General features: G+C 40.9%; 1 protein-coding gene across 3 annotated transcripts in view; it reads left to right on the top strand.

The window, feature by feature from the left end:
• Positions 1-27,446, top strand: part of HEATR5A (HEAT repeat containing 5A) — a 285,493-nt gene that overhangs the window by 191,701 nt on the left and 66,346 nt on the right. For all 3 annotated transcript variants that reach the window (XM_029598984.1, XM_029598983.1, XM_029598985.1), the window contains exons 23-25: positions 243-422; positions 1,956-2,192; positions 15,482-15,663. In XM_029598984.1, the coding sequence (XP_029454844.1) occupies positions 243-422; positions 1,956-2,192; positions 15,482-15,663 (599 nt within the window). The remainder of the gene's footprint in view (positions 1-242; positions 423-1,955; positions 2,193-15,481; positions 15,664-27,446) is intronic.

Below are 27,446 nucleotides of genomic sequence, written 5' to 3' on the forward strand. Positions count from 1 at the left end.
GGTGGTTGTTTTAACTGTGACTTAGCTGTAGCACCAAATATGATGACATCATTTGATTTGAACATGGCAGCAGTGGGATTAGAATGAATGCTGTCCACTCACTTCTTAAGATTGGTTTATTCCATCCCCAATGATCTGATTTTTCAAGCATGCTGGAGCATGCAGTTGATTGGTTTGCTCTCTGTCTCTCCGCATACTATTGGTTTTTGACCATTTCTGTGGCTTGTGTTTATTCTTCACAGATATTAACATCAGAGAAATAGGCTTGGAGGGGGCACTAGTGTGCTTACTGGACAGGGAGACGGATCAGAGGTTACGGCAGGATATCCAGGAGACCCTTTGCCATATGCTTACTTCTATGGCTGTTCAGAAGCTTGCTTTCTGGCTGAAGCTTTGTAAAGATGTTCTTGCTGCTTCTGCTGGTAAGGGAAATCTGTAGAACGTAAGGCTTGTTGAGTAGTAGTCGTTATGCCACAACCGTGAACAGGAAAGGAAATATGTGTATCTAAAAGATTAAACCCAGGTCATCTGCTATGTGTTACTAAATGCAGACAAGGGGCATGTCTGTAATTTGTTCCTGAATAGAGGAATATCAATGTCTCATTTAACATTCGCAGTCAGTATTTTTGCCCAAAGAGTTCATATACTAATGAAGTAATATCGAGGACCATGCAGTCACTAAAAAAAAATATTAAAAATCCCAGTGAATGGAAATTTGAACCACTTCAGATTTTTCTGTGAGCTTAATCAGTTACATTTATAATTCTTATTTGTTCAGAGGTATCAAATTAAGTTTATAGTAGACATTCGAATGCTTCAAAGTGTAGTTTTGATGTTTTCTGTGATTTGGGCATATTAATACAGGACCAGTTTGGTAATTGTCCCATGTCAGAGCTTTTTCTGACCTACTCCAGGGCTCAGTACAAAGGTAACTCTAGACGCCGGCGTCAACCTGCTGCATCCATATTCATCCCAGACAGATCAGCTTATGTGAGCAGCTATAAAATTAACCCAATCATTAACACCATGACATTTGGAAATTTGATTTCCCATAAAAAAAACAAAACAAAACTGTGCCACAGCATACTGGATTCAAGAGATGAAAAAGGACATCAGTTTAAATATCATTCGCTTGAAGAAATATATTTTTGTTTAGTGATTGATATCCTTTGTAACCAGTCCTTTCATGTATATATTTAGTTTGTAATAGAAAACATTTATGGTTAATCTGATGCTCAGTTCCCAGCCCATTGAACTAGATATTTAAAACCTAGAGAGCGATTTTCAAACAGCCTGCCTAGGTGAAGTGTCTGTGGGTACTTTGTACCTGCAAACCTTGTACCTAATGTTCAAAGGGAAAGTATTTGCATAATTTCCATTTGAAAACTGCCCCAGGCAAAATCCATTCCATGCGTGTTGTTTTTCAAACCCCCCCCCCCCCCCCCCCCCGCCCCCCCGGAATGCCTCCCCTCTATCCAGCTAAAACTCTATGCACCATGGAAGTTTGTTTTCAGACAGCCACTCTACATGAGTAAATGGCTTTGAAAATTGCCCTGCTAGCTGCCACCTGACTGCATAAAATAAGGGAGAGCATCTCTAGCCACAAAAAAAGATTTTCAAAGGCCAAATGCACCCACATTATTTCCCTAAATGTAGGCCTAAGCGTTCTGGGGTTGAGGTGGGCATCCCTCTAGCAGGGGAGAAATCTATACACATACTATCACCTCCATCCCTGGGACCCTTCACAGTTTTGAAAACTTTGAGGATCCTATGTAACTTTGAGAAACATCCCTGTATGTTTAGGTGATGTAGGTAGTCTTTTTGTTTAGGTGGTGTTTAGTGTTTGAGCCACATATTTGACTCCCTATGTTTTGAAATCTGATCTTGTTATTCCAGAATCCTTTGCCTGACCTTTGCTGCATTCGTTTTGTTTCTTTTCTTTTGTAAACATCTAGATTTTACCACAGTAGCCTCAGTTGATACCACCCAAGAAGAGGAAGGAGACAAGGGAGATGAATCTGTTTTGACCTCCAGAAAGGATGAAAAGTCCCATGCCTTCATAAACCCCCGATGGTCCACGCGGGTATTTGCAGCTGAATGTATCTGTAGAATCATTAGCCAGTGTGAGAACGCAGGCAGCATGCACTTTGACATAGCACTGGCTCAAGAGAGAAAGCAGAGAGAGCCCTGGAGTAAGTGATTAATAGCATCCCATACCCATGAACCCTGCTAGCATTGTAAAAGATGCTGTTGTCACCCCCTTGTGTTAGAAACAAAAGGAGGTAATGCTTCCATATTTATGACTATCCCTTATATAGATGAAATACTGCCCCCCCCCCCCCCATCTCTGTGTGATCAGCTTTAGTATAAATAAGTGTTCTTCCTCAGATAGGTGTTATGCAAGTAGTTGTCCCAATGTATCTCAGTGCTGAGATGTATTATCCATTCTTTTCCAGCTGTGGGTATGTCTAGATCAGAAGGAAAATATCAGAAGAATGTAAAAAGTGCCATGCTGGATCAGACCAATGATCTATTGAGCCCAGCATTTCGTCTCAGACAATGGCCAATCCAGGTTACTTGGAAGTACCTGGCAGATCTTAATGGGAAGAAAGAGGTGAAACGGGCAAATAGGGAATGCTTATTTACCCTTTCAAATAGTACTAGAAGACACTCCATGAAGTTAATAGGTGGCAGATTTTTTTAAAAATAAGAGTATTTTTTCACTCAGTGAACAATATCTGTGGAATTGTTGCCAGAGAATGTGATGAAAGCAGTTAGCATAGCAGGGTTTAGAAAGGGTTTAATCAAGTTCTGGAAGAAAAGTCCATAAACTATTATTAGCCATGATTTGCCCCAGCCATTGCTGATTCCTGGACATGAGCAAGAAGCTTTGTACCTATTCTTTGGCATCCTGCTGGGTGCTTGTCACCTAGATTGGCCATTATCAGAGACAGGATGCTGGGTTGGATGGACATTTGATCTGACCCAATACTGTATTTCTTATTTTTCCTTGCTGATCATTCCCAGAAATAAGAGTTGGCAATCCCCATGCCTGCCTGGCTAGTAATTGTTAATGGGCCTGTCCTACAGAAACGTATCCAAACCTTTTTTTAAATCCAGCTGTACTGTTAAACTTGAGCAAATTCTCCGGTTAACATATTCTAAAGTTTAATTATGCATAGACTGAAAATGTCATAATGAGGGCAATTTTCACACTACCCACATTGCTGTACTATCTGTAGCTACTTTTTACCCATGGACTTTACAAAGGAAAAGAAAATGCATCTCTTGCTTTGAAAATCGCTATGGAAAAAGTACCCACAGAGATTTATACAATCATTTTCCCACCAAAACTATACACATGGGGGTAATTTTCAAAAGATTTCTGTGCATAAATGGGCTCTTGAAAATTGCTACCATCTATGCTACCTTTATGCTCTTAAATCCTTTTGAGAATTACTCCCATAGTTTTGAAAATTCAAAACCATGCGTGTTGCTTTCTCTCCAAACTAACTCTGCCCCAGAATGAGATAAATGACTCCTCCATGGAGCAGCTGATCTGGAAATCGATGAGAGGGGGAGCCATTTTAGACCTAATTCTCAGTGGAACACAGGATTTGATGCAAGAGGGTAACGATAGTGGCACCACTCAGCAACAGTGATAACGCAATCAAATTTGAGTTAATGTATGGGGAGAAGACATTAAGTAAATCTACTGCTGTAGCATTTAACTTTCAAAATGGAGACTTTGATAAAATGAGAAAAACAGGAAAAAACTAAAATATGTAGCTACAAAGATTGAGTTTAATTCAGGCATGGGCATTGTTTAAAAATACCATCTAGGATGCCCAGACCAGATGTATTCCATGCATTAGAAAAAACAGAAGCCATGGTTAAAAGGTGAGGTAAAAGAGGCTATTTTAACCAAAAGAACTTCTTTCAAAAATTGGGAAAAAGGATCCAACTAAAGAAAATAGGAAAAAGCATTGGCAAATTAGATGTTAAAATATTGATAGTGCAGGCAAACACAGAATTTGAAAAAAACTGTCCATAGAGACAAAGACTCATAATAAATCTTTTTTAAAATATATACGAAGCAGGAACCATGTAAGGGAGTTGGTTGGATGATCGAGGGGTTAAAGGGGCACTTAGGAAAGACAAGGACACAGCAGAAAAACTAAATGAATTCTTTGCTTTGCTGTCTACTGAAGAGGGTGTTGGGGAGATAATTGTGCCAGAAATGGTATTTAATGGTAATGATTTGGAGGAACTGAAACAAATCATGGTGAATCTGGATAATGTATTAGAGCAGACTGACAAATTAAAGAGTAGCAAATTGCCTGTACCAGATGGTTTACACCCCCAGAGTTCTGAAAGAACTAAAAAATGAATTTGCAGATCTACTACTTTTTCAATTACTTCTTTATTGGTATTTAAACACATACGTGTATAAAAACAGGAAAACATCTATTGCAACCAAATAAACCTCAATCAGAGAAAAGAACAAGAAATCAAATTGTGGTTACAATCACATATCCAGGCCCCATTAAGAGCAAAAAGGAAAAGAAAAATAGCAAAAGAAGAAAAGAAAAAATGTATCCACATTACTGTTCAATATAATCTATTTATCAATACCTCAACCACTAAATCTAAACTGAAATGTTGGATTTATTAGTAATAAAAGTGTTATGAACACTGCCCGTGGGTTCCCCCGCGAGCAGGCTCCGCTTACCTTTCTGCTTTTTTCTGCTGCCCGCTGCGGCTGGACGCTGCCGAAGTTGGGCCTTCCTGCACGACTGGAGCCGCGGACTTTCCCTCCTCTCGAGGCCCAGAGGCCGTCCACCTTGCCTTGTTTGCCGCGGGTTGAGCCGAGGACCTCTGCCTGCCGCCACCTATGTGGCATGGAGCCGCTGCCAATGTCCTCCACATCTTCGCGGCCAGAGGCCGCAAGCCCTGGCCTGGATTGGCAGCTGGAGCCACCCTCGAGGCCTCCTGCAGCGGCTGGAGCCGCTGCTGTCTTCGGGGCCTGCCTCCATGCCCAGCCCTGCCTCTGCGTCATGGACGTCGGTGCAGGACCGCTGTCCACGGTCCTGCACAGCCAGCTTCCTGCTTCCTCTAGGCGCGCGGCCACGCCTCTCTCCTGAATTTAAAGGGCCCACGGCCAGATATGCCCTTGGCCCCACCTAGTGACTATTTACTGTTCTAGCCCTATAAAAGGGCTGTTCCTACATTTCCTTGTTGCCTTGCATCGGAGTTACTTCAGTCCTGGAGGCTCCTGCCTGCCAGCGCTCTGACAGGTCTTCCTCTTCGTGGAGCTCCTTGTCTCATCACGTCTGTGTCATCCCAAGTCTTCGTTGCCTGAGGTCCCCGTCCAGGTGTCCTGGTGTCTCATCTCCTGGTGTATCGCTTCCTGGTGTTCTTGCTCTGGAGCCTTCTGTTCTGCCGGCCATGGATCTCCAGGTGACGCTTCTCCATCTTAGGAGATGCCGGCAGTGGACTGGTGTCCTGTGCTCCTGAGTCGTCTTGTCCTGCCAGCCTTTGTGGTGCTTCAGATGACATCGGCTTCGTCGTCGAAGTCCCACCTCGACTGGATCCTCTTCTGCGCTCGTCCCGCTCTCCTCGTGGTCCGTGACCAGCCTCCTCGGGCTGTGTAGGATGCGCAGTGGGACAGGGTGGTCCGCGACCAGCCCATTGGGTCTGCCCGTGAAGGTGGGCTGAGTAGGGCGCCCTGAGAGACAATGCCAATGTCTTCCTTCCCAGCGTCTCATCTTGTCTCTGATGCTGTTGCTTCAGCCTTGGTATCATGTCTTCAACAGCCCTGGTGTCATGTCTTCGTGTCAAGGCCTCCATCTGCCCTCATCCTCAGGCCGGCCTGCTGCTCCATGCCGATCCAAGTGGCAGGTCCAAAAGGGCTCGGAACGGTCGGAGGACCGTTCTCCTACCAACATCATCATGTTGTTGGCGCTGGGAGCTTGCAGGCCTGGCAGAGGGTAAGACCGTGTCTCTACCATCCTGGGACACGTCACCAACCCTCAGTTCGGTCCTGGATCCATCTGGGGTCGGGCTGAGGCCCAAGGACACACTAAACACCTGTTATGTAACAAGAGGTTTCCAGGTGGTTTGGATAAGTAAATATGTATTTATTCCTTTGGTAAGTTACTAAGCACTTACAGGGAAACTTTAGGAAAAAGGCACCAAGAGAGAGAATTTGTTGCTTAAATTGTAATAAAGACCTTCTTCATAATTGATTTTCCTTAGAAAATCATCAGGAAAAATTTGTAGTGGTTGACCACAGAAATTTGCATTTTATATTTAAAATATTGTGTAAGAATCAATTCTTTATCAGAATGTAAAACTAATGTAACATGTAAAGTGGCTCTTACAACAATGTTATCCTGTGTATTTTGTAAGAAAGCAGTTAACTTTGAACTGTTGAAAGATGTTAATATATCGATTGCTCCTTCATCTTTACATTCTTTCCTTATCTCAGGAACATAGAAGCATTTAGATAAAGTAATTTTCTCTGGTGGTAAGATGTCATATATATACGTATTAAGCAATTCTGTAAGTGAAATCAGCCTTCAGTTAGGGAAATTCATTAAATGGAGATTTTTTTGATATAATAGTGTTTTCAAGAAGTTCATCCTTATTATGCAGGATCAAACAATCTTTCATATTGGCCACCATGGTGGACTGAACCTTAGTCACAGAACTGAGTGAAGATTCCAGTTTCTTCTCAGCATTACTCAGTCTGTTTTCCAGATCCAGAAATGTTGACACTGTCCCATTAGTAAAGGCACAAAACTGAACCATGATCTGGGCCAAAGAATCCTCTGTCCTAGTTACCACCCTCCATATATCCTTGAGGGTGGCCACTTTGGATCAGAGGCTCCTACCTTAAATATGGGTATACGTAAGTCCAAGGGTGGTAACATGACCGCAGGGATAGGAATCCCTTCTCCCAAGTTGTTCCCACCTGGAGACCTTTATTCAGAACTGCTTCCTCCCAACAAAATGGGAACAAAGGAGACAACCTGCTGATGAAAAAGCCCAATCTCAAAATTCCCCGAAGAATCAGCTCCACTAATAGATACCAAGCCAGAATCAAAATCCGATATATTAATATCCAAGGGGGGAACACATTCACCAGTTCTTATAGAAGAGGGAGAAAGTGGAGAGAGGTAGGAGAATTGGAACTTAGAGACCTCACCTGCTGCCTCATTATCTCCAACTCCTATCTGACCAGTAAGTCAGATCAAATGATTATCCATAGGCCCCCTTTCCAGTGTAGAGACTGCAGGAAAGGCAGGCGTCTTCCGTTTGTTTCTTCCTCATGTTCAGCTACAGAAAAATCCCCCAGGGGTGTGCCCCTTTGGTTGTGTGCTAGCAGCGCACCTTCTTTTATGCCAATCTGGCTCCGGGAGAATTCAGGGTCCTCGGTTGCCTACCGCGTTGGCTGTTGAAGTGGTCCAGACAGGAGAAACAGCAATCTGACAGCCCCAAAATTGCAAATCTATTACTATTAATTTGTAACCTATCATTAAAATCATCTATTTACCTGAAGATTGGAGGGTGGACAATGTGATGCTGATCTTTAAAAAGGGCTCCAGGGATGATCCTGGAAACTATAGACTGGTGAACCTGGGAATAATCATAGAAACTATTCTAAATTATAAAATCACAGAACATATAGAAAGACATGGTTTAATGGGACACAGCATGTATTTACACAAGAGAAGCCTTGCCTCACCATTCTACATTTTTTTGATGGATAATGGTGGATCTAGTGGATATAGTGAATTTGGATTTTCAGAAGGGGTTTGACAAAGTTCACCATGAGAACAAATGACAGGAATTCAGTGGCACCTTATAGTCCAACCAATGTATTAAAGCATGAGCTTTCGAGGACATTGACCACTTTGTCAGATGATATATCCCCCATGAGAGACTCCTGAAAAAAAAAAGTCATGAGATAGGGCACAATATCCTATTGAGGATTGCAAAATGGTTAAAGATAGGAAACAGAGAGTAGGAATAACTAGGCAGTTTTCTCAGTCAAGAAAGGTAAACAATGGAGTGCCTCAGGGATCTGTACTGGTATGGTGCTTTTTAATATATTTATAAATGATGTAAGAAAAGGAACGACAAATGAGGTGATCAGATTTGCAGATGACACAAAATTATTCTGAGTAGTGAAATCACAAGCGGATTGTGAGAAATCGCAGGAAGTTCTTGCAAGACTGGAATTTTGGCATCCAAATGGCAAATGTAATTTAATATGGACAAGTGCAAGGTGATACACATGGGGAAAAGTAACCCACACTGTACTTACATGGTTTATGGTTTATTTGGTTTTCTATACCGTCATATCAGTCGGGACCTTCATAACGGTTTACAAACAATTAATAAGTACTAGGGATGTGAATCGTTTTTTGACGATTTAAAAAAATCGTCAGATATTTTTTAAATCGTCAAAAATTGTTAGTCGCGATACAATAGAAATTCCCCCGACTTATCGTGAAAAATCGTAAATCGGGGGAGGGGGGAGGGCGGGAAAACTGGCACACCAAAACAAACCCTAAACCCACCCCGACCCTTTAAAACGAATCCCTTACCCTCCCCCACCCTCCCGAACCTCCCCAAAATGTTTTAAATTACCTGGTGGTCCAGTGGGGGGGGGGGGTGTCCTGGCGCGATCTCCTGCTCTCGGGCCATCGGCGCCATTTTGGCTGCCACTAATAAAAATGGCGCCGATGGCCCGATAAAAAAAAACAAAACAAAACCCACCCAACCCTTTAAACTGACCCCCTTAGCCTCCCCCACCCTCCTGACCCCCCCCCTCCCCAAACCTTTTAAAATTACCTGGTGGTCCAGTGGGGGCGCGGGGAGCGATCTCCTACTCTCGGGCCATCGGCTGCCACTAATAAAAATGGCGCCGATGGCCCTTTGCCCTTACCATGTGACAGGGTATCCGTGCCACTGGCCGGCCCCTGTCACATGGTAGGAGCACTGGATGGCCAGCGCCATCTTTAAAGATTTAACAGCTATGTAGCCACCACTCAAGTGATATTTAGACGCTATTTAACAACTATGTAAATACTATTCAAACGTTATTTAATGCTATTTATCCGTCATCAAATACCATGTAACAACTATGTATAAACTATTCAAGCGATATTTAACACTATGTAACTACTATTAATTTACATATCCAACCTCTACTTTATCATCAGTGTACTTCACCTATTGTTTGTAAACCGTATTCAAGCGATACTCAATGTTAACCTACTATATCATCACTGTACAATACTTATTAATTGTCTTGTAAACCGTTATGCACGGTACTTATTAGAGATGTTTTAATGCTGGCGCCATCTTTAAAGATGGTGCTGGCCATCCAGTGCTTCTACCATGTGACAGGGGCTGGCCAATGGCACGGATACCCTGTCACATGGTAAGGGCAAAGGGCCATCGGTGCCATTTTTAATTAATGCAGCCGATGGCCCGAGAGCGGGAGATCGCTCCCCGCACCCCCACTGGACCACCAGGTAATTTTAAAACCTTTTTGGGGGTTCGGGAGGGTGGGGTTTTTTGATTATCGGATCGGGCACAGCCGATAATGAAAAATCCAATCGGGCCGGGCGATAAAAAGTTTAAGATTTGAACCGGAACCGATCAGATTCCAGTTCCGATTCACATCTCTAATAAGTACCGTGCATAACGGTTTACAAGACAATTAATAAGTATTGTACAGTGATGATATAGTAGGTTAACATTGAGTATCGCTTGAATACGGTTTACAAACAATAGGTGAAGTACACTGATGATAAAGTAGAGGTTGGATATGTAAATTAATAGTAGTTACATAGTGTTAAATATCACTTGAATAGTTTATACATAGTTGTTACATAGTATTTGATGACTGATAAATAGCATTAAATAACGTTTGAATAGTATTTACATAGTTATTTATTTATTTATTTATTTATTGTTTTTGTTATACCGAGTTTCATGACAGGCATCACATCAACCCGGTTTACAATTAACAAAGTGTGTAAAACATAACATAACGTAAAACAATGTTCTCAAAAAGAACCTTGAACTTTAAATATCGTGAATCAGATAAAGGAATTGAGAAAGTTACAATAAATCAGGGAAATCAACTTGGAACTGGAAAAGGGGGAGAGATTGCACAGAGCAATATTTACATTTCAGTCTATTAATGTAATAGAGTAGCATAGTGAGTAAATAAGAATATGTGAGAAACTGTGGCAATACCTCACTATGGAACGGAACATAAATAACCAAATGCATAAATACGACGGTGGTATGATAAAAGTTCAGCAGGTATTGATGATTGTCAATTTAAGGTTGATTGAATTGTATTTGGTCCAGTTATTGGATAAGAGTTTGTGCTATTTAATGGAGGTATTATTCAAGGCTTGGAAATGCTTTTTTGAAAAGCCAAGTTTTTAGTCTTTTCCTAAATGTTAGAGAGCATGGCTCCTGTCTCAAATCTGGTGGGATAGAGTTCCAGAGAGTTGGACCTGCTGAAGAGAAGGCTCTGAGACTCAATGATTTATGTTGGTAGGTTTTGGCCTTTGGTATTTGGAGTTGTTAAATAGCGTCTAAATATCACTTGAGTGGTGGCTACATAGCTGTTAAATATCATTTAACTCTGAGTTATATCATTTGGATTAAATATTTGTAACATAGCATTTAAATCGCATTCAATTGGTTACATAGCATTTAAATACTACTTAAGTATTAGTTGCATAGTTGTTGAATAGCATTTAAATGTGGGTTGAATATAAGTTGAATATCTGTAATGTATGATGTAGTGGCAATTGTATATCATGGTGAGGTAGTTACATGGCAGATTAATCGTATTTGAGTAGGAAAGTCCATTCGATATAATGAGGTAGTGATTGATTGTTGGCAGTGCTAGTAAATGTTTAGTGTTATAATGTTGGTGTTAGTGGTTAAATTCTATTTCGAAGGTTTGTATTGATTGTGTGTGATTTCGTAAGGATTACTAACTCATGTCACTAAGGTAAGATATTGGCTGGGTGGACCGTCTATGAGATGTTAGTTCATTTATCCGATATCGTCTTTGTATGCTTGTTGGAATAGCCAGATTTTGATAAGTTTTTTGAATAATTTGATGTCATTTTGAAGTCTTATATTTTCTGGAAGTGAGTTCCAAAGGTCGGGTCCAGCTATTGAGGTTGCTCTTTCTCTGACTGTTGTGAGGTATGCAGAGAAGATTGTAGGAATTGCTAGAAGTGCTTTGTTTGTTGATCTTGCACTAACATAATGTTAGGTTCCACCCAAGAAAAGGATCTGGGTGTCATCATGGACAATACTTTGAAATCTTTAGCTCAGCTCACAGCAGCATTCAAAAAAGCAAACTAAATATTAAGAATTATTAGGAAAGGAATAAAGAATAAAACTAAGAATGTCATAATACCTCTGTAACACACCATGGTGAGACCGTGCCTTGAATACTGTGTGTAATTCTGGTCATCAAATCTCAAAAAAGATATAATTGAACTGGGAAAAATACAGAGAAGGGTGACCAAAATGATAAAAGGGGGAAAGGTTAAAGAAGTTAGGCCTGTTCAGCTTGGAGAAGAGACAGATGATGGGGGGATATGATAGAGGTCTATAAAATCATGAGAGAAATAGAATGCGTAAATATGAATCGGTTATTCACTCTTTCAAATAATACAAAACTTAGGGGACACTCTGTGAAGTTAGTAACTAACTCATTTAAAATAAATCTGAGAAAATTCTTTATCAAGTCAACGCAGAGTTAAGCTCTGGAATTCACAGCTGGAGGATGTGGTAAAGGCAGATATCATAGTTGGGTTTAAAAAAAGGTTTGGACAAGTTCTTGGAGGAGAAGTCCATAAACTGTTATTAACCAGACAGACTTTTGGTAAAAGCTATTACTTTATACCTGAGCATTAGCAACATGGGATCTATCTACTGTTTGGGATCCTGGATTGGCCATTGTTGGAAACAGGATACTAAGCTTGATGGACCCTCAGTCTGACCCATTATGGCAATTTTTAGGTGGGAGTAGATATGCTTCTTATGAAATTATTCATATGCTTTTACCTGTATACAGGTGGGGCAGTTTCTCAGTCAAGCAATTTATCCTAATAAAACATATTTTACCCACAAAAACTCTGTCAGTGCATGTAGTGTCTGTGATGTGTACCAATGAAAACTGATTTGACTTGTGTATTGACCCACTACTAAGGATCACTGCATCACCTGATCCTTAATGCAAATCATTCCATTTCCAGGATTCTTTGTAGAAAATCTGAAGTTTTAGTATTGAGAATTAGTCCGTTTGGTGGCAAGTGCAGCGCTTCCATAGTAAGCAAAGAAATTTCACCAAGCACAAAGCAGATTTCAGTAAATTACCAAATTCTATTTATATATAATGCAAATTCTATTTATATGCATGACAAATGCTTTCTTTGAAACCATTGCGCCACAGTCAAATTATAGTATTAAACGTGTGATTAAAAGCCAGCCTTCACATTCACTGTGCAGTTGAGTGTAATAGAAGGTCATGTTATTACTCTGGAAAGGAATCATAAATGCCATTTCTGAAAGAATTGCAAGTAATGATCTTGTGTAGCCCTAATGTGAATATGCCATATGTGCCATGTAATTGTCATATCTACACATCACAGCTTGAAAGGAATAACTGAACTTGGCTTTGTATTCGGCTAAAGGGCATGATAAAATTGATTGATACATAAGATTATCACTTACCCTGTTTAAATAATATTAGTCCTATAGTAACTTTACCACTGGGTTGTAAAGTCTGCCTGTGCATTGTACAAATGACATACATAAATTCATTCTGAAAATCCTCAGGTAATGACCGAGTACATGCACAAATGACCTTGCACAGAGTTACACCTTGCCCAAGCCAGGGCACAGCTTGTGTGGAGTAACCTTTTATACACATCCTTAAAATAAAAAATTATCCTCACAAGTCTAATTCCGCATCAGCAGCACCTCCCCCTCACTGTGTGAAACCAAGTTACCTGTGTACTTTTATCCACATTGGGCCCTGGTCGATTTTCAAAACGCCACTTACATGTACAAAACAGCATTTTATGAAAGTAATTTTCAAAGGAGTTGCACATGTAAATGTAACATACTAATGCAGAAATTTTCAAAAGCCCATTTTCATACTTAAAGTACGCTTACAAATATAAAACCTATTGACAATTCAATGGCATATATTGTAGCAATTTTTAAAAGCCCATTTACCCACGTAAAGGGCATTTATTCAGGTAAAACCTAATATCAAATGTGTACATCTTTTTGAATATTACCCTATATGTGTGAAAGTTGTGCCTGGTGACTGACACCATTCTGCCGGCATATCAATGTACCTCATCACAGACTTATTGGCCATTAATAGAGAAAAGACTCCATTTTCAATTACAGCCATGTGCATTGAGTTTCAAAGGACAAGCAAATAGAAAACAATATCTACCCAGCGTTAGTATATACAGTACTATACAAGTCGGCAGCCCTTTATTAAAGAAGATTGCAATCCTAATGAATTATTGTAGCCCAGTTGCAGTTAATTGAACTGAAGCACAGAAAGATGACATGGCTTGCCCTAGGTCACAATGGTTTTATGAGAGAGCTGGAGTTCTCATGTCCTGTACCCCAAAGAGAAGTCCCGAAACTTACTTCCTTTTGTTGTGTTTTATTGGATTTTATTTTGTGGCTGGTATATCTAGTTTTTAAGCAGTCTAAGGAGTGCAGCTTTTGTATCATCACTGTATGTTTCAGGTTATGAGACTTTGACAGGTTTAGAGTGCTACAGTTCTAAAAACTATTAATACACAGGTTTGGGATACTTATTTTTGAAAATGGAATTGTATGTGTGTGAGCATTGTAGTATATTATTCAGAAAACACATCAGTTTAGTTATTTTCAGCAACATTCTTCATGTTCAGTGGCAAAGACAAGGGTTTTATGTACTTTACATCTTTGTTTTTCTTCTGGTCCTACCAGACCAAGTTGATTGCGCAAACTATTCAGGTTCAATTTGTACTTAAAGATTCCTAGGGAAGCTTTCTCTAAGACAGATTCATTCAATGCAAGGAAGTTCAGCTGTATTTCCTCCTCTCCTTTGGTCAAACTCATCATCCCACAACATGTCTTAAGTTCATTTATGGACAGTAAACATAAGAATGAGTCTCAAATTGGATAGAATTCAGTGCTGAAACTAAACCATGGTCTTGGCCTAATTATTGCTGCTCTTAACTACAGTTTTCAGTGTCCCTTTGTATTGATCTGAATGACTGGGAAAGAAGTAAGTGTGTATTCATATGGTCAATGTTGTGTTTTAAGTGCAGTTTCTTTACTGAGCTGTAAAGCATCAAGCCATTTCTTCAATACACAAAATCAATATTTACCTTCTAGTATTCCATGAAGTTGCTGTACCTTCTTACAACATGTAGTCATAAGTGAAATGAATAACTAAGCTAAATAGAAAGGGATCTCCTGCTAGAACAGCTATGAGAACTAATCCTTTAGTTCAGCATTAAGAGTCCTTGGTTTGCAGCCAGAAGGTTGCAAGTTCTCTAGGGCTGCAAGAAACATTGAGTGTAGCATGATAGGAGGCTGCAGAGAACGTGGAGCCCTCACTTGTTTTATGCTTCTCCTTTGTACATGACACTTTGAGAGAACTGTATATTACTCAGGGGCAGCTAGCCTACCACAGAAGATAAATGTGAAAAAGAGTACCGCAGAAAATAGTAGTCTGTCTGTCTTGAATGTATATGTTTTTATTTGAAAATATTCCCATTCATCACCAGGGGAATATATAAACAGTATAGATATAAATAGTAATGACAGCAGAAAAAGACCAAAATGGTCCGTCTAGTCTGCCTAGCAAGCTTCCCAAGGTGGTAACTGCTGCTCCGTGCAGGTTACCCCCAAGCTTTTCTATTTATTCCCATCCTCTAGCCTTTAGGGATCCACAGTGTTTATCCCATGCCCCTTGTATTCAAGCAGACCATCAAAATGCTTTACAGTATTCAAATTCCATTATTGCTTCACTTATAGCTGGTTTTATTGAGGCAAAGAAAGGAAAGTGGCTTGCCAAAGATCATATACACAGTTCAAGACAGAGTCGGGGATTCAGACCCTGCAGCCCTTGACTTCTAACTTTCTGCTCCAACCTTTGAACATTGCTTCTTTCATGAATGCCATTAATGGAACTGAAAAATTGTAGCATGTGAGCTAATAGAATGATAAGTAGTATACAGAAATGATAGGAGTAAGGTAAAGATGGAGGATCCCACTCTGGGAAACTACTTTGAGCTGATCAGCACGTAATGAGGGTGAAAGCAGCTCATATGAAAATGACAATCTTTATGAGAAATTGATTTTACTGGTTATTTCTTTTCTTTTGTCTCCTTGTTGCCTTCAGGTGACTTCTTGGTGTTGCACTTGGTGGATTTGGTTCGCATGGCATTCATGGCTGCCACAGATCATAGTGACCAGCTGCGGCTGTCGGGCCTGCAGACCTTACTGGTGGTGATCCGCAGATTTGCAACTGTTCCAGAGCCAGAGTTTCCAGGTCACGTTATTCTGGAACAGTATCAAGCCAATGTGAGCAGATTGTCTTTCCATCCTATTCTGATAGTTGAATTATTAAGAAATATAATTTGTAGTATGTAAACATTGTTAACCAATTATAATTGAGTAATCAGAGGCCTGGAGAAGAAGTAATGTGAACAGCATCCCATGTGCAACCTGGTAGCCAGAACTTGGACTCAGATTTTCTGATTTTAATCTTAAATCCCAGTTCTGTACTTAAATCAACAGGCTATACTTCTCTAATTAGTATACTGTCATATTTCTGTAGGGTGGTATGCTGATCAGCTGGGTGTCTGATAACATCAGAACAATAATGTGCCACTACAGTAATACTAGCAAAATTATTTCTTTGTAGTTTGGTTGGCAGTTCAGTCAAATCATAAAATCCCATAGGAACGTAGAATAGGGGTTCCCAACCTTTTTGTGAGTGCAAACCCCTTTTTACCGTCCAAAATATTCATGGACCCCCCCCAATCTTCTCTTTTATTTTTGCCTGCAGTAATATGCCATTTATAGAGAAGCTATTAATGTAATAAAGAAATAATATCAACCCAGGCTCATTCATAACATGTAAAACAGAATACATATCACTGCAAAGCACAGCAGTAAATGTGCAAGAATGTATTCATATTCAGTAACTTGTGGTGTAACTACAGGCAGTCACACAGCTGGATCTGTCTGGATCTGGACCATCTAAGGGGAATGAACTGATGGAATGAGAGAGAGACTGACAGGGTGAGAGAGAGACACACTGGTGGAGGGAGGGAGAAAGAGAGACAGACTGGCAAGAAAGGAACTGGTGGAAGGAGAGTGAGAGACTGGTGGAAAGAGAAAAAACTGGTGAGGATGGACTAGTGGAGAGTGACTGGTGGGGATGAACTGGTGGAAGAAGATAGAGAAACTAGAGGGAGATTGGATAAAGAGAGAGAAAGATTGGAAGGGATGGACAGGTGAAGGGTGACAGATAGCAACTGGTGAGGAAGCACTGGTGGAGGGAGAGACAAGTAGCGATGAATTTATGGAGGGAGACAGAACGACTAGTGGGACTGGAGTGGTGGAGTGAGAGAAGAGGATTGGTTGGGATGAACTTTGGAGCAAAAACAGAGTAAGAGACTATTTATGTGTTTTATATACAGTGATTCCATGTGAAAATCACTGGTGGGAAAGGGAAGAAGGAGAGATGTTTGAGACAGGCTCACATCACTAAAAGGGAGATGTGGAGAGAGATTTGGTGCACTTTTTCCTTCCAACCACCCCCCTCCCCACTGTCCCCTTTCCAGCGGCAAGGTTTTTTTTTTTGTAATTATGATTTTTAAAGAAAATCATCTGTGACAGGGGAAACCACCCTGTTAGTTTAATCTTGGCAGGGGTCCAATGGCTCTCCTAAAAGCTGCCTGTTACCAAATTCCATACACGCAGAGTCAAGACACCTCTGTTCATAAAGCAAGAGGCATTGCTACAAACATTTTGCACTATTGTTGCAAGGTGCTTGGCATGCTTGTCCGTGGCCTTTCCAGATAGAAGAACCTTCTAAGTAACAAAAAAAACAAAAACCCTGCTCAGTTTCAGCCATTTAGTAAAACTACCATTAAAAATTATTCAAGAGCATAAATAAAAAATTATTTTTGATAAGAATGGGATAAATCTCAATATAAAACCTATACCTCACATTCTACAATACCCTGTGTTCATAGAAACTCCCCCAACAAAGAATGCAGAGCAGATCAAGGACATTTCCCCTTACCACTCACCATAAAAACATAATATTCAAATTCTGATGTCACCTCAGTAACAGCAACACAAACTCCCTCCACTACCAGGAACATTCTATAATGCAAAATCCTGCAAAAAATGTACTTAGAGCCTATAGAAAACCTGCCTTACCATAATACACTAACTGCCAGATTCACAGTAAGAATGTTACCTATAAAAAGGCAGCACTGCCAGTACACCTCCTACTAGGAAAATAGAACAAATTAGGCTGCTAAAGATCCCTATGAAGAAACTACATGCTAGCAGAATATCTCAGCTAAGTCATACATGCAGAACACAGACAGACACACTCCAAATACAGAATAAATACAAACGTGCAGACAAAAACTGAATTGGAAACTACAAGAAGCCAGACTCCGTATGCGTTACAACGATGGAAAAACAGAAACATTACCATGCCTCATAAAGCATCAAATAATACAATCAAGAAATATAAAATATCAATAATAATAAAATCATACTAATAAAATATTTCAAAACTGACATAGACAGTATCCAATAATTTAAAACTCATTTAAATTATTTTTAAGTTTCCCAATTAACAAAATATTTCAAAACATCAGACACATCAAATTAACAGCCAACAATAAAATTAAAAAGGATTTTAAAATTCCCCACTCTCCATACCCGAGATAGTTTGATTTACAGTCACCCAAAAACTGCATGAATTAGTAGGGTTGGGGTGCACAAACTTTCTCCTTTCATGCACACATTCATTCTCATTCAAAAACACGTACCCTCTCTCACACACAAATACGCTCTTTCTCTCATACACACATGTTGACATCCATGCTTCCTCTCTCTCAATCACACATGGTGTTTCACACACACTCCATCTCATACACACAGGCTCTCTCTCTCTCACACACACACACACACTCCCTCAAATATACATGCTTTTTCATGCACATACATGCTCTCACACACACATGCACATTCCTTTTTTCATAAACACTTGTTCTCTCATACACACGCGCTCCCTCTCTCATACACTCATGTTTTTTCACATACAGGCTCCCTCTATCAATCAAACACACCTACATACAAGCTCCCTCTCTCTAAATCATATAGGCATACATACTTACACACTCTCTCTCTCACCTGGGTTGCTCCATCTCTTTGTCCTGGAATATGCACAGGGAGAGGGGTCCAGCGGCTTCCTTTTCACTCAGGATGTCTTCAGGAATGAGTGAGCTGGCAACCCTTCTGCCTCCTGCATTCCTTGGCCACCAGCAGGATGGAGTGAGCTGGCTTCCTGGGCCTTCATCCTTTGAACACCAGTAGAATCGGGTGAGCCGGGCCAGTCTTTGACCACTGGTGAGATGGGATCCACCAGCTGTCACATGATTTTCATTCCTTGGCCACTGGCAGGATGGGGTAAACCGGTGGCCTGAGGCCAAGATGGGGATGTACAGCATCCCTCTTTAGTCTTCAGCCACCGTTGGGATGAGGTTTGCTGGCAGCCTGTTAGCCTTCTCTTTTGCAGCCACCGTGGAATGGGGTCTATTAGGCCTTTCCTTGGTGCGGGTTTTCATGGACCCCAGGTTGGGAACCACTGGACTATTATAATTCTCTAACTGCATATCTCTGTACAGTTAGGAGTGCCTTCAGCTCTTGCAAAACAGTGGACAGAATTTTGGTAGGGGTCAAAACAGACCACATAAGGCTCATCTTACATCAATTGCAATGGCTTCTAGTAAAAATCAGGATAAAAAGCTGTGGGCTCAATAACCACTGCACCTAGGAGGTGGAGGGCAATGGTGTTTGATGACCCACTTTTGAAGAACACAGAGGCATCCATCTGTCGACTAGACATGTTATCCCAGGAAATGTGCTGTCTGCAGGTGCCAAAATCCAAGACATTACAGAGAGATTGCCGAAAATCGTCAAGGCTACTGATTACTATCCTATGCTGCTCATCCATGTTGACACAAATGATACTGCCAAATACCATACAGATCATATCAAAAGTGACTTTGTGGCTCTGGGAGAGAGGGTAAAGCAGTTAGGTGCACAGGTGGTATTTTCCTCCATCCTTCCAGTCAAAGATAAAGGCCCAGATAGGGAAGCTCAAATTCTGGAGATGAATGAATAACTGAGCCAGGAAGGTAGAGGAGGTGCTAGAATATTTAGAGGTTGCACTATTCCCTAGAATTAATGTAGATCAACTGATTATTTTAAATGCTTCATTAAGTCTAGAAGAGATAGAGAGGGTATATAACTCCTTATAAACTGAGTAAAATGGGTCACATCAATAGCAATCAGTGTTGGAGAAATTGCGGTCAGCCGGGTGATTTCTACCATATGTGGTGGAGTTGCCCCGAAATCCAGCAACTGTGGAGTCAGGTGGGGCGATGGATACAAGATTTACTAAACACACCCATATCTGTGGATCCTAGGGTGTTTCTCCTGAACTTCCCGATGGAAGGCAAGTCCATTACTCATAAATCATTTATTAGGGCGGTGGCAGATGCTGTGCGAGGGGAAATTGCGAAGCATTGGAAAGCAAGCAAGGCACCTTCCCTCGCTGCTGTGATTCAGAGGCTAAGATGGATACAATATATGGAGCAACTAACGGCATTAAGGAGGAATACAATGCAAACATTCAAGGGTACATGGCAAGTGTTTCAGCAATGGGTACAGTCCACTAGAGGGTCATAGGGTAACAAGCAGGAAGGCTCTTATGGGAAGGTCACTGTTAAGATCCGCAGTACATTATGGCCTGTATGGTCTAGCATGCATTGACTCTTTTAAGCTTAAACTCAACGTAACTCCACCATTCGACTAGCGGAATGGCGAGGATAGGATTTTCCTGGGCTTATGTGAGGGGTAATGGTCCCTGGGAAGGGTGAGGGGGGGGGGGTTATTTTGACCATTAAGGAAAAATTGAACTACAGTGGATCTGTATTTACGCACATGGTTAAACACAATATCAGGTTAATGTGGGTAATTGTAGAGACGGTAGCTGATGTGACTTGTCAATGGATGTATGTTTAACTAATGGAAGCAATGTTTTGATATTGTGTTTAACTGTAATTATTTGCAAATAAAAAGTTAATTACAAAAAAAAAGACATACTGTTCAGAATTTGCTAGGGAGTTAGCAATCTGTTCTGAATCTGATGCTTGATGGGAGTAGCAATCAGATAGTAGTTAGCAATCCGTTCGGGATTTGTAGTTATATATGAGAGTTGAGGGTGGATCCTTGGACCAGTGGCAGATGACTACGCCCCTGGGGAATGATCCCAAGAGGGACCACTGGTCAGGCTCAGAGTTAGGAGACAAACACACACTAGTTCTTTATTAGACAGTATACTGAACCACCAGAGATAGCAGTAGTGAGCCCGGCTGGGCTGTAGTCCCTGAGATACTGGAACAGCGATCCCTGGAGGCTGAGCTGAAGAGAGACTGAGATATAGTGAGTAGGCAGGGGTATGCAGATGGTAACACTCACAAAATGTCCCAATGAAGCCCATGAGCTGGAAGGTATAGGCCCTCAAGGAACAAGTACCTGGTTTCAGGGAAAGCTCAGAGAGAATGATGGTAACTCACTGTTCCAGGCAGAGGAGTATATGAAGCAAGTCTGGGATCAGGGCCCTCAAGGAGCGAGTACCGGTTCCAAACTGTCACCTGAAAAAACAAGGAGAGAGTGAGGCCCCCGAGGAGCGGGTACCTCTGGTAAGTCCAAGGAGACAGAATAGCTTAGGTAACGAAACCCTTGCTAACTAGATGTGTTAGCAAATTCCAAGACCTTAAATATCTGTCGCGGGTGACGTCATCTTCGGGGGACGCCCCCGAGGTTCGCGCCAATGCCGGTACTTCAATCGGGGCCGCGCTGCGCGCGCACCCCTAGGCCTCCAGGAAACATGGTGATTGCAGCGTCGAGCCGCTCCGGGAACGCCCGAGGGTCCTTGGCAAATGGACGCCGTGGCTGCCAATCTTCCCGCGGACGGAGAGGGAGGCGCCAAGGAGGTAAGGAGGGCGGAGAGAGGGCGTCGGGCACCGATGGACACAACAGATACAGAGGATGATTAAGGAAGCAAAATTGCTCAAGGCCCCAGGCCTCAATGGGTTCTGTGGAGAATATAATAAAATGCTTGTGAAGCAGTTCTGCTGACTGCTGAGAAATGTGTTTTGAGGAGTTGATTAAACAGGGCTATGTCTCTACAAAGCAGTGATTACATGATTCTCAAATGAAGGGAAAAATCCATTACTTCCATAATCATATAGATCAATTTCTTTGATTTGTGACATCAAGTTGTTGGCTAAAATCATGTCAGATAGGTTATCAACAGTAATCCCAAATATGGTAGGAGAGACACAAGTAGACTTTGTGAAAAATAGATATTCAGTATTGAACATCTGTAGGATAACAGCATCAGTGGAGCACTGTAGATGGCACAAAATACATTCCCTGTTGATGAGTTTTGTTAAAGAGAGAGCCTTTGTCAGGTGAACTGGTCCTTATCTATTTGAAGCCCTTCAAAGCTTTGGTATTACAGGGAACTTCTGCAGGCAGTGCAACTCCTATGCAACAAGACTATAGCATGAATTTTCCTTAATGGCACCCTCTCAAATGCAATTCAGGTAGAATGAGGGACCCAGATAGCTTTGCCCTTTCACCACTGTAGGAGTAATGAAGAGGCTTCAGACAGCTTTCATGGCGGGCAGGCAGAGAGAAGGCAAAGAGCGCTTGCCCTCACGAGCCTTTTCCTTTTATTGTACATTCATACAAAGGCAGATGATGTGTCATTACATGATTGGCTACTTTCCCATAGCAACAGAAGAGTCATTACACCATTGGCTTTGGCTCAGGGGGTGTGCACGGATCATATCATTGGCTGCTGAAATCTATACCTCCTGACTTTGTCCTGCCTCTGACTAGGGAAAACCCAGCCCTACTTTCAGGCAATCAGGATTAATTATAAGCCAGAGAAATACATGAAGTCAGGTATCCTTTCCTAGGCAGAGACTTAAGCACAAGTGATGCTTTTATTCAGGCAAATGTCAGGGAGAAGGGAAGTTAGTGTTTAAACCCTGATGAAATGGCTTGCTGGCAAGCGCATATTTCCCACATCTCACCCTTTCTGTTTTTGTTTAGGGCAGCTCAGTAAAGCTTTAGACCCTTACTGAAATCTGTTATGTCTTGGTATGGGCTGGAAATAGGGGAAGGGGGATTATGGAGAGAAGAAAGCTATAATTCGACGTGGTGTGCCAGCTGTCGATGAGCTTCTGAATCTCCATATCACCCAGAGCTGGTGCAGGTGGTGTGCCAACTCTGCAGGGCTCAGGATTCCCTATTAGGCATCTTACAAGACATCTTTATATTCGGGCTGAGAGCAAGGTTTCAGCATGGATATGAGGTTGGGTATGCACTGAATACAGCATCACAGGCAAATAATTAAGATAATCACAGTAATTATAATAGAAATCACCCCTTTGAGACCAGAAATATCAGGGAGTCAGGACCATAGCCAGTCCCATGGAGAAGTTGGTATTCTGTCTGAAAGTGGTGCATCAGCAACCATGGTTTCTATCTGCTCTGTGGTATGTGTGAGGTTCGCTTTATAGTCTGATATGTACACACAGCAATGAGATCCAATTAATGCACAAACACCACCCTTAAAGCTAAAATGGTTTCTAAGGTATAGCTGTTCTGAATGCTACTTCTCTAATCTGAGAGACTTCTGTTGTGAGTAGTATTAATGCATGGACTGTCTGATTAAATATGGCAGTCGTCCAGTTAGCTAGGATGTGTAAGTCTCTGTAATTCATAGCTGTCCCCATTGGGGGAAACAGGCTTCTAGCTATCTGAGTTTCTGTATACTTTTCTATGGGATTATTTATCACCTCCCTTTTGTTACGGAGCCTTGCTTTGGGTAAATTTTTACGCCCACATAACATCCATATGTTTCCTAACAGATTAGTGGACATGTCATTGGTTATCATTTGGGCTATATAACTACAAAAGGTAAATCCTTCATCCCCTCTATACTTTCTGTACCTGCTTGGGTCTCCCACTGCACATCCTGAAATCTGCCAATTGCATACATATGTGGTATAATTATGCAAGTGTTCAGTGATTAATACAAAAGTTCAGTTACAATATGGATATTTCCCACCTGAATTCCCTTCCCCATCCCCTGTATCATAGTCCCAACAAAGAGCGGCAGTCTCTTGAATACGGCTGCCGATGTGTAGTATGGTAATATTAACTGGAGAGTTAATGAAAACCTCTCTGTAAAGGATAATTAGTCCATACTGTAAGGTTAAATGGTACAGCATGCATCAGTAGTTCTCCGCAGGCTTGGGTTGGCATGTGTGTGCGGATCCAACAGTCTGTTCGATTCAACAGGTGTGAAAAGTTCTGTGCATGTTGTTCTGTCAGAGTCCTTGTTCTGAAATCACCATAGCTGGAGAAATAGGGCAAAAGATGAGGATGCAGAACACAATTGTTAATGAGTTGGCATTCAGGCAAGAAAAACGGCTAATAAGTTCTCTGGAGTTTTCTCAAGGCCTTGCTGTTCTAAGAGTTGTGCAGATTGGTTGGATAGGGCCTTGATCTGTCCCCAGGTCATGTGGTGCTGCTTTTTGCAAGGAGTCCGGTCTCTGTCCTTCTGAGGGCTGTGGAGGCTCAGGGAGAAGTTGGGGATCGGGTCCTGTAGACCTGGACACCTTTCCATCGTTCCACGGCTTGATATACCTGTGGAAGCAAGCAGAGAAACATATCCTCGTTCCCCATTTTAAGGGAACGGGACCGTACCAGACATTAAATATTCTATACAAAACTGATGGCTGTGGGTGACTAACCCTAGTCCCATAATGATTACTCATGGCTGTGGTCTTAAATTTGATATGTTTGGATGATTTAAAGTGATTTAAAACAATACTTTGTTCTTGTTCAGCCAGTCCTTCTTAGGGGAAAATCCAGGGGCAATTATCCCTCCTTTTGTTTTTGTTTTCAAGAGCTCTTAAGGGTATGATTGGCTCTCTCCACAATGGCTTGCCCTGTGGTGTTGTAGGGGATGCCAAATAAGTATTTAATGTTCAATTATTGACAAAATTCATGCAAAGGAATGGCTGCAGTAAGCAGAGCCATTTTTAGTTTTCAGAACGTAACCCCATTATCAAGAAAGTTTTAATACAGTGATCAATTTTCATTCAGTAAAATAGCAATAAATGTAAATTAATCGTTTAAAGGAAAAGTCATTTGCTGTAAGCTGAATCAAATGACAAGTATATTAGACATTACATTAAACATATGTTAAACAAGACTGACATATATTCATTCATCTTGCGAATATTAATTTACACAAAACTGACACATATTCATCCATCCTGCAAAATGTTCATTCATAGTCTTCTTGGCATCAAGACAGACAACAAATAACACATAATATGAGCTAAAAATCTTATCAAAAAGTTATCAAAAACAAAATTAGATCAAGGATCAAAAATCAAAAGTCAAAAGGTGTTAGAAAAATGTTAAATAAACTGCAAAGTGTCCATCTTCACATCTCTTCATGGCAGGGTCAATCTGGAAAATATTAAAAACTGGCATACAGCAAAAAATTACTAAGGTAAGGATTAAAGTGAACTTCTTACTTTTTTAACCTTGAAGAAATCAATTCTATCATTCAATTTAATAAAATCAATTTGGATTTACAAGAAAAGGTTTGAGAGGGATTGCTTTATATGTAGCAACCTCTGTCAGTAAAAATTATAAGGTTCAGAATTCTGTAAAAATTTGTGAAAAAGAAAATAAAACTGAAGTTTCTTTAATACAGAAGGTCCATAGGCCTGAAAAATAAAAACTATTATACAACAGAATTATTAAAACAATAATATAATATAACTTGTAGAATAACATAGCGCCTCCTAGTGGAGACACCATCATTACTTTATAGATTGCAACTATTGTTCCAGGTTGCAATCAGTAATACTCTGAGCTTACTTTCAATGTGGAATATCAGAATAGAATTTCTTCTTATAATTATTAGAATAGGAAATTAAACACGCTGTTTGCTCAGCTCTGTCTGCTGCACGCTAAAGTTTGAAAGTATTAAAAGATTAAAGACATATAGAAAGTAGAGAGAAATTGCAGGACTAAGTCCAGTTTTTTTTTTGTTTTTTTTTCAAAAGTTCTCCCTCCCTCCCCCTTGAGTGGCTAGCAAGAGTTACAGAAAAGGGGGGGGAGGAGCAGTGTTTCTCAAAAGAAAAGAACTGCACCCAAGGAGTTAATCCTTCAGTCAATAGGAACTTAAAGATAGCTTTGTTTAACAATAGATACCATCAACCACAGACAATGGCTTGGCAAGGACTGATTCCCTGCAGACAGACACCATTCCAATCCACTTTTGTCCTGAAAAGGAGAATCACAGTAAAAATATAAGTTCTGTGTGCTGGCAATTCAAACTATAAACTTAAATCTCAGAGAAATGGAGTCATTTTAAATGTGAGCCAAATAAACTTTGCAAAAGGGAACCTTCACATGTAATTTACACAGCAATTGTTCAAATCTCAGCACAGTTCCAACACAAGGCTATGCATTCACTTTGTGGGGGAAAATACTCTCAAAGTATGCAGATTTTTTGTAACTGAATTTCAAATAGAAACTACTCCTTAAGTATGCAGTCCCTCTGCAACTGAACATCGAAGACCAGGAGAAACCATTTTTTTCCAAATTTGTACTGTCTGTAAAGAGAAACCATTTTTTTTTTTTCATAGTGATATTTTCTTTGCTTGTAACGCAGGAGTCTAATTAAATCCTTTTTTTCATATTGATATTTTCTTTGCTTGTAACGCAGGAGTCTAATTAAATCCTTTTTTTCATAATGATATTTTCTTTGCTTGTAACACAGGAGTGCAGCTGCCTGGCCCAAGGTCTTACACGCTGATTTCTTTGAAGACTTGGGGGCAAAGCCACTGCTCATGGCACTCAACTCTATTGCTGCCACACCTAGTTCTTTGTTTCTTTCTGTAATGGGAAAGGCTTGAATCCCTTTCAATAATTCCTCCCTTGTGAGATTTCCATGTTCTAGGTGGAATCCCATGCTGACCGCTGCACATAAATTGTTACCGGGAGCAGTGGTTTGAGATAGTAATTTACCTGCACAAATTGATGATGCAGAATTAATGACTGGCTCAGGCAATGGCAAATAAAGGTTCAGGGAGTGGTTAGTGGGGAAAGGGGTTTGCAGGCAAGATGGAGGAAGGCTAGTTTTTCTGACCTCAGTGTTTTCTATTTCCTGGGGTCTTTTCTCTGAGGTGGATGCAGAGGAAGCCACAGGAGCCATGTGATTGTGTGTCCCCAGATGTTCTATTTCATTTTCTGTCCCCCTTTGTTCATGGTTCTTTTCTGGGATGGGGAAGGCTTGAAGTCCTTCTAATAATTCTGTTTCTGTAAGGTTTTCTTTCTGCAGTTTCTGCTGAAATTCAATGCTAATCGCCCCACCCAGGCCAGGTGGTGGCTCTATTGTTCTCAAGGGTTGGTTTTCTAAAGAAATGGGGAAGGTGTGAATTGGCTTGGGTGTGGTTATGGAGAGCTGATACAAAGAATTTGCTGTCTCTGAGGAAGACTGAGAAGATGGGGGAAGGGTATGTCTGCCTGCTTCTAAAAGCACATGGTTTGAAACTGCTGTTTTTAAACCTTTTTTTTTCTATGCGTTCGATGGCTTCTGTACATTTTTGCCAGATTAATCTTAGCTTTATGGGAGCTCTGGGAGCCGTATGAAGATAATTGCCGATTGAAATCCAATTCTGGGTATTTAGAGTTCCAGACTCCATGGAATACCAAGGGCAACGGCAAGCTATTTCACTTATTAATTTTTCTAAGTCCCCCAGGCTGACTTGCGCTATTTTTCTTCTGGTGATGAAATAATGATTATTGATGATTTTCTGCAGCTCCTTGGCATGTAGCCTCTGCTGCATAGATAAATCATTGCCCATGCTTACGAGTGTGGGGAACAAACTTGCTAAAAAATACTTAAATATACTAAAAAGTACTTTAATATACTTACGATT

This window comes from Rhinatrema bivittatum, chromosome 4 (genome assembly GCF_901001135.1).
Source record: "Rhinatrema bivittatum chromosome 4, aRhiBiv1.1, whole genome shotgun sequence".
NCBI classification, from domain to species: Eukaryota; Metazoa; Chordata; class Amphibia; order Gymnophiona; family Rhinatrematidae; genus Rhinatrema; species Rhinatrema bivittatum.